Source organism: Phalaenopsis equestris, unplaced genomic scaffold (genome assembly GCF_001263595.1).
Source record: "Phalaenopsis equestris unplaced genomic scaffold, ASM126359v1 Scaffold000672, whole genome shotgun sequence".
NCBI classification, from domain to species: domain Eukaryota; kingdom Viridiplantae; phylum Streptophyta; class Magnoliopsida; order Asparagales; family Orchidaceae; genus Phalaenopsis; species Phalaenopsis equestris.
Window position 1 is genome coordinate 599,555 of NW_018165112.1, and position 8,882 is coordinate 608,436.

General features: G+C 35.3%; 1 protein-coding gene across 1 annotated transcript in view; it reads left to right on the forward strand.

Annotated features, from left to right (window-relative positions):
* The window catches only part of LOC110030206 (DNA-directed RNA polymerase I subunit 1-like), a 27,639-nt gene extending 23,799 nt beyond the window's left edge, over positions 1-3,840 (forward strand). The window contains exons 17-22 of the mRNA XM_020732807.1: positions 637-839; positions 985-1,183; positions 1,265-1,545; positions 1,650-1,790; positions 1,971-2,802; positions 3,160-3,840. Of these exons, the coding sequence (XP_020588466.1) occupies positions 637-839; positions 985-1,183; positions 1,265-1,545; positions 1,650-1,790; positions 1,971-2,802; positions 3,160-3,669 (2,166 nt within the window). The 3' untranslated portion in view covers positions 3,670-3,840. The remainder of the gene's footprint in view (positions 1-636; positions 840-984; positions 1,184-1,264; positions 1,546-1,649; positions 1,791-1,970; positions 2,803-3,159) is intronic.
* The last annotated feature ends 5,042 nt before the right edge of the window (positions 3,841-8,882 follow it).

Consider the following 8,882-nt stretch of genomic DNA (forward strand, 5'->3'; position numbering starts at 1 on the left):
TGCATTGAACTATGTCAGAATGTTAAGAAGGTGTGGAGGTTAATAGCGTCTTTATGAAGACATTGCTGCTCATTAGAAATTTCCAGGCTTAATGGACCTCTTGGTGTTGCTTCTATCACAGGAAGCCTGACCTAGACGTCCCAATTCTCCCCCTTCATGATAACAGTTCATCTTGTTATTTTAGTAGAGTTTCAGCTCCAAATGCTTGCTTGCTTGTACTAGTGAAATGAAAGCAAAAGATAACCCAATAATACTGCATTCTTTCTGATTTTGCTGTTGTTTTTTCTAATTCCATGCTCATTAATTTAGGTTGCCTCTATGTTCATCTGAATGATACGATAATGTTTTTTACCCATTTGCGTGACAATGATCTTTGAAGTAATTTATACTATCTTTTTTATTACTTTACTTTTTAAATTGCAATAGCAAACTAAAGATTTGCTGACTCGTTTGCCTTATTTGCATGAGGATATCTGTGGTCTTTTTTGTAAAGCCGTTGTGCTTTAGTGAAGTGTTCTACATAGTAGCATTTATTCAGAAACGTCATGTTATCTGTTGTAAATTTTTTTCTTCTCTTATCTTTGTATTATTACAATATCACCTCTCTATACTAACTGCATGCATTTGTTATTGCAGGTTAATATGACACAAATTTCATCATTGTTAGGCCAGCAAGAACTAGAAGGAAAGCGTGTTCCACGTATGGCTTCTGGGAAAACATTGCCGTGCTTTCCTCCATGGGATATTTCATCTCGAGCTGGAGGTTTTATTAGTGATCGGTTTTTAACTGGTTTGCGCCCTCAAGAGTATTACTTCCATTGCATGGCAGGTCGTGAAGGGTACGCTTTTCATTTTTCATCTTTTCTTCATCTTGATTTCAAGTTCATATTGGATTATTCAAATCTTCACGCTAGATGAACTTGCTGGTTTGGAATATATAACAATTCTCACCGTGGCTTTATGATTCTTCTTTATGATGTCTAGATTGGTGGATACAGCTGTCAAAACGTCCCGCAGTGGATATCTCCAGCGATGCTTGGTGAAGAACCTTGAATGTTTAACAGTTAGTTATGATCATACAGTACGTGATGCAGACGGGTCCATCGTTCAATTTACATATGGTGAAGATGGAGTTGACGTCCAAAAGAGTAGTTTCCTTGATGAATTTGAAATGCTTATGATGGTGATGATAGCAAATCTTGGCTCTCTTCTCTAGATACCTTAGTTATAAGAAATATAATGCTTAGTTTACTTATAATTGCAGAATCAAAAAGTTGTTCTTGGAAAGATGAGTGGTCAACTTGAATACGCTCATTTATCAAAGTCAAATGGTTACTTGAAAGAATTATCCCATGAACTCAAGGAAAAAGCTGTGCACTTTTTTAGTCGAATATCTAAAAATCCAACTGGCTATTTTAAGCAGGCTAAGAGGAAGGACCTGATGAAGTTAGTGAAACTGAAGTACCTATCAAGCCTTGTTGAACCTGGTGAAGCAGTTGGTGTGCTTGCTGCTCAATCAGTCGGGGAGCCTTCAACACAGATGACGTAAGTTTTAATTATTCTCCGGTTTTTATCATCCTGGATTTTTTAAAAGTTTTTTTACATGATGCTTTCCTTTTACTAAAAGCTGGTCCATTTCCTTCTTTCAGGCTCAACACTTTTCATCTTGCTGGACGTGGAGAATTAAATGTTACACTTGGTATACCTCGTTTGACTGAAATACTGATGCATGCAAAGGTGGACATCAAAACTCCTGTCATGACCTGTCCTTTGCTTGACTTTCGATCCAGGTAAATTATGAGGTTGAAGGCATCATGCGAGCTTTATGTTATGTTTCTAATAAATAACATATCATTCAAGATGGAAATCACATTGTTTTAGCTTCTTTATCTTTATTGTGTAGTCTTTGTGCTTGTGATTTCCATTTCTTTTTAGCCCACGCATGCATACAACCTTTTTTTTTTTTACAGGGAGGATGCTGAATTCATTGCTGCGAAACTAGGGAGAATCAGCTTAGCAGATGTTATAGAGAGTATAAAGGTCTCCACCGTGCCATTCTTTATTATTGGAAAACAGGTGTACTCCCTATACAAGTTAATAATAAAACTTTACTCTCCCGAGCTTTATCCTCCACATTCGGGTATTACTTTGTCAGATTGCATGGAGACCTTAACAAAATTTTTTATTAAAGAGATAGAGGAAGATATAACAAAGCACTTGGTCTTGTCATCTAAGATTAAGAACATCAGGACTAGCACATTCAAGAAGGATGTTGAATTGGATGATGTAGACTTAGATGAACCCGTAAGTCAGGTAACAGCGGTGAATCAAAATGATGTTGACAAAAATGTTGACAGTGTTCATGATGCTGATGATGATGCTAGCAATGATGGTGATGTCGATGATGATGATATTGTGGATGCAGAGGACTTGGGTGCAGATGCTGAGAAGATTAAGAGGCAGACCAATGATGAAATTGAATATGATGATAATGTTGAAAATGAAATTTCTGCTTTAAATGAAGAATATGATGGCACACAATTTGGATCTGCAATTGAATCTGATATCGATGGCGATAAAGAAGATTATGCATTAGGAGCTCAAGAAGTAACGCAAGTCACTTCTACATTCGAATCAACACCTGCCGGAAAGAGAGTAATGAGATCGGAAGTCAAAGGGAAGGCTGTTATAAGAAATTGTGGCATTTTGACTGACAGAGTACTTCTTGCAGAATCCAAAGGATTAGAATTTGAAGTCCATTTCAAGTTTAGTCAAGATGAACCTCATGTTTTACTAGGGGAGGTAATTTCTAAAGACTATTTTGTTTTACTACTTTTGAACTGCTTCTTTTCTTAAGGGATTGCCTTTTTGGCTTTTAGCTTCTATCTCATCTTCTAGCAATTTTTATTTAAACTCATGATAATTTAAATTACTTGGAAACCTGGTCCAGAAATAAACTTGTTTCTTCATTTTACGATTGAGTATGCTTGCAAGTCACTTTGTGAGTTTGTGAATACTAACTGTTTAGGAGATATTTTATCGTTGCATCCAATAAATAGATGGAGAGGTCATTATTTTTCGGGTTTAAATATAGTGATTAGTAAACACGTGCTCCTCTTTTTTTTTTCCATTCTCTCTTAACAGTAGTTTGTCTTGCAGATTGCTCAGAAGACAGCGAAGCGCATATATGTGAAGGCATGCAAGAACATTGAACTGTGTTCGGTGGTGGAACCCAAGCGAACTGGCGACCCCCTCAAAGTACTCTTCGAATTGTATGAATACATTGATATCCATAAGATCGTCACCAATAATATTCATGCAATGCTGAAGACATATGGTGTGGAAGCCGCGAGAGCGACCATCTTAAATGAGGTGAAGGGTGTCTTCGATGCATATGGCATTGAGGTAAATGTACGGCACTTGATGTTGATTGCAGATTTGATGACGTACAATGGCGACTATCGTCCCTTGAATCGATTGGGAATGCGTAAGTTCAGCACTTCTCCTTTTTGTGCAATGTCATTTGAGACCGCCACAAACATCATCACAGAATCAGCTCTCCATGGTTTTGTAGACACCATGGATTCACCTTCTGCTTGCGTCTCCCTCGGTAAAATAGTGAAGCTTGGGACAGGCAGCTTTGATTTGCTGCAAAACATACAGTTATAAGTTTAATGGTTAGATTCGATTTATGCATTGGAGAAATGAATGTTTTGATTACCACTACCATGCAGGAGATGGTGCAGCACTTAACGTACATGTAAATAAAGTTTTGGCATGGCTTGTATTGTATTTATTGGTACAAAATTTTTCCTTATATTTTTCTTTACAATTTTGACACTTAAATCTCTTAGAGAAGTGCTTCACTTGATGACGGACGTGGATATATAAATGTAGCAAAGAAGGCCTCTTGCAACAAATGCATTGTATGACATATTTAGGTCTGCATAGATTGTTGCATATGCTTAATTTTTATTCTACCGATTCAAAAGTTTTTGCTTTAAATTTTGATCGATTAATTAATAGGATTAAAATGCTAGGGTTTAGGGTTTTATTAGTTAATAGGATTAAAATGTGAGGGTTTTGTTAAATAAGTACATCTAAACTTAGATGATTATAGTTAATTTGATATAAGGTAATTATTAATTGATATTTATTAATTAAATTGCTGGAATATTTATAAATATTAATTAATTATATTATAATTTAATAAGTACATCTATACTTGGATGAATATATATTTTATATTAATTAATTATATATGATTAATTATAAATTTCATTAAATAATCTTAAATATAACTTTATATATTAATTAACTATTAAATAAGTACATCTAAACTTACATGATTATAGTTAATTTGATATAAGGTAATTATTAATTGATGTTTATTAATTAATTTGTTTAGGGTTTAGGGAATTACTAATTAATTAATTATTATTATAGAAATTAAGATTTATAAAAATTTAATTAAATAATTTTAAATATAATTTTATATATTAATTAACTATTAAATAAGTACACCTAAGCTTAGATGATTATAATTAATTTGATATATTATTCTGGAATTACCTCGCCCGCTCCCGTTTCGCCCAAAATTAGCATTTGTCTTCAAACCCCCGCTTCTGTCCAGGTTTCGTCATCGTGCATTTGCGAAACAGTTGCCGAGCTAGCTGGGAAGACAACAGTTGCCAAAGGAAGGACACGTTTTCCAGTTACTGAAGCAAGCAAGGACCACGTAAACCCTAATAGTTAACCTGCTAAAATCACCGCTCAAGATGTCTGACGCTCGCTTGCAACCTGATGAGGTATTGATGTTGGTTAAACTTCTATTGATAGTTGTGTTTCACAATCTACTTAACTGCCTGATATTTCAAGTCTAGTCTCAGAGATTTTTCTCATTGAAAAAATTTGTCCGATATTTTTTTCCAAGCTTGTTTTCTTCGATACTACTTATATTGTTAATGAATTCTCTACAAAAGCTTAACATAAAAAATTTTTTGTGCAGGCTGCATCTGAAACTGTGGAGTAGATGAGTTTCAGCTTTTACTCTGCAGAAGAGGTTAGGAGGATAAGCTTCAAGGCAATTACCAAGTCAGAACTCCTTGATACCAAGGAATCACCTGTTCTGGATGGCTTGTATGACCCGGCATTGGGTCCGGTCAAGGACCTCGATACGTTAGTTCTTCCTAAAATTAGCATCTTCATAGGCATCACGTGCTTTCTTTTTTTCTAGTTCTTTTGAATTTTCAACTTTTATTGGGAATAAAGTCACATTGTTCTATAACCATCTGCAATGTTTTTTCTTTGATATTTTTGCAATTCAATTACAAACACACACACACACCACATATACAAGTCTTTCAACTCAATACCTAATAGTTGAAAACCTAAGCTCCCAACTAATAGAGTAACGTGTGACCTGTATCTCTAACATTTTGTGTCAAAATTAAAGATGCATTGATTTGGACTTGTTAACTTTTGATTAATTTAAGCAAAGTATCTAGAATGGCTAATGCTAGTAGTTGTTTTCAATCCTTTTCCTATACTGGTAAAATTGCATGGAAGAAGTCATTTTCTTTGAAGAAAACCCTCACATTTTACCTAATTTTACATTCATGATACATAATCTTCCCATGTTATTTCTTTTTTTCCCTATCAAAGATTTTTGCATTAGGAACTAACCGAATTTACTAAAAGTAGTGTAACCCATATTTCTTTTATTGAAATTATTGGAGAGTGCAAGGTTAGGAATTTTGTTGTGCTATTTTATGTGTTTCATGTAAATCTATCTTTTAATCATCATGGACTGGGTGAGGAGTAGCTCATATCAGCAAACTTATAGTCAAACTAATCTATTTGATGAGCTGGTCTAAATGATACCAAAATTGATAAATTTAGAGTTAAATCAAGCTCATATCAAGTCATTAAAACACTTTTGAAAACTTTATAAGCATATTTGGTTATTCAAATGAATGCTTAATTGGTTGGGCTCATGGTCGAATTGGGCGTGTTGACAAGATGAATCTAACGAGCCCAAGATCGCTCCTCCGACATCGTTAAGTCCCTCAAATGTCCATTAAATACCGTTTGATCGATGAAGCATCTCTGGACCGTCTGATCAGATTGTTTCATATTATTTCATTAATTGTAATCAAGACTTTATAAACAATGTCACATCTCTCTCATGAGGAGCGGGGAGAGATCTTGAAGCCTGAATAAGAGCTTGAAGCTTAGAGAAATAGAAGTCCAACATCACCTCGCCGTTGACCACCACCGACCACCAGTCGTCGACCGATATTGACAATCACTCGTAGGTTGTCGCCGATCATCATCGATCGACGACCACTCCTTACAAGTTCATTTGTGCACAGACGTTATAACTCAAGAGACTGTGTAACTCTTTCCTGCCTATGGGATAAGTGATTGTAACTGTAAGCTCAATTTTTAGTGGATCTCTTCAACTGCATCAGACTCCGTGGTTTTTCCCTTTATGAATTTTCCAGTAAAACTTCTGATCTCCATAGTGGTTGTTTCTTTTATTTGAGTCTGTGTTGAATTCTAGTGCAACACTAAGACAATAATTTATTACTCTATTATCACAAATTTACTAGCACGTATCAATATTAAATCGTATTGAATAATGTTGAGAGCTAAGTGGTTAATTTTTCATAAGAACCACATTCTAGAAAATAGATTGCTATTTCATTTATTAGTAAAATCATTTTTTTTTGAATAATTTATGTGACGATATTTTTAATGTGATATGAAAATTTTGAATGACAACAACGTGAATATATAGAAATCAAATGGTATATACGTAAATCTTCAGTTAGAAAAAACAAACCAACCTCCCAAAATTATTTTGATATTTACAAATTAATCATTCATGATCAAACTATATATAATTTGATAAAAAATGAAAAATATGGGTTGGGGTTTTAGCATAAATTTTGATATTTGAGTGAAAATTTGAAAAATGGATGAAAGAGAGAGGTAAACTTGTAAATTGCGAGTTTTGGGTGGTCAATATGCAATTGCCCCAAAAAGTTACTACGTATGACTGCTGGATTGCACCCCATTGCTCCATCACTTCAATCAAGTTTTCAACCGGCTCAGATTCAAAGTCATCGAAGCCCGGAATTTTCGCTCAAAACCCTAACTCAAAAGGAAATTTCACTCTGTACAATTCATACCTAACATATCCGACCTGCAAACTCCGAAGAATCCCCAATCCCCGTCTACAATTCTCGAGAAGAACATCCCACGCAAAATCCCCCCGCAAATCCAAGCCGAACAACTCAATCCCGCATCAAAACCCTAAATCGGCCGACTACCGGATCATCTCCATGACCAGAAACGCCATTTCCGGCGAGCGCGACCGGCCGGACTCCGACCCTCATGCCCGGCCTCCAACCCAATGTCGGAGAAGGAAGAGGAAGACGACAAGTCCGACAAGCCGTGGCTTCCGCAACAGAAGCAGGAGTGGGAGGAAACCCTAATCCGGCGGTACACAAGGCCGGCGAGACGGAAGGGGATCATAATACAGGAACAGAACATCGCGACTGGACAGCAGATACAGAGGGTGCAGAAACCGGCGGCGCACTCGGTTGCTGTTTGGCCGCAGTGCGGTGGCCGGTGATGGGGACGAGGGGATTCCATTGTTGGAGGAAACTTGAATGGTTTCGAGGGAAGAGGAGTCCGCATAGCTTCAGTTTGGTAGCAGATCGCTTTTGCGAGGAGGCTCCGGGGGCCCGGATTGACAAAATTTTGGAGGATTAAATGCATAATTTATATAAAAAATGTTGAAGGGTCAATTTCATGGAAAAATTTATTGTGTGCAACACAAATTTGTGGGTCCCACCCTCGCAACAAAAAAAATAAAAAATAGTATTGCAGTAGCCCAGATTGGACGCCTGATGCAAATTTGCTTCAATTGTACGCACGCAATAATCGCTCCAATTTCATGAGCGGACACTGTATGCACTGGGTTACGTGTAGATTGTGATATTAGAGAGTGATTGTACTCCAATATCATCTCAATATCATCTCAATACTACTGATTTATACATAATTTACACTCAAATATCAAAATTTATGTAAAACCACTACTCATATTTTTCATTGTTTGATGAAACTATCAATAGTTTCATGGTGACATGCGTAAATTTATCAATTTGATAGTTCGAAAAAATTACTTGAGAGTTTAATTTGTAAATATAAATGTTTTGGGGGGTTTGTATGCAATTATCTCAATGTTGAAATATACACTGAATATTAGATACTTGCAAAATAATCCCCAAATTCTTTAAATTTTAATTGAATGTCCCATGTGAAATTATTGAAATTGAATTTTAAAATAGTTGAGAAATATTATAAAAAATTTATTTTGGAATGAATAATGCTTGGCCCTTAAATACATTTATATGTAATTTTTTTTTTCTTTTGCATAACTCCATCATGAACATTACACTCTGTATCGTTATTTCATTCGAGCAAATAAGCGTATTATAATGCACAAGTATTAAAATAATTTGAGATTTTATGCGCCAATTTATTTGAGCAATATAGGACAAATTTTTAGCAAAAGACTTATACACGATGCATTACAAAACTTTAGAAAAAAAAACTCGATTTATTAAGCACAAATATTGATTTACATACTAAATTAATAACTTCATAAACATATCAATTGAGATGAGCCCAATGGCATAAAAAGTGATCTGATTTGATTCCATATAAGCCCAAGTCAAACACATGAAGTGCAATTAAAATTTTTATAATATTACGTGAATGTTAAAAAGCTTTGAGTGTTACATTTTCATAGTCAAAGAAGCATATAATTTTGAGAGTATCATGTCACTTAGACACTAAAAAGATGA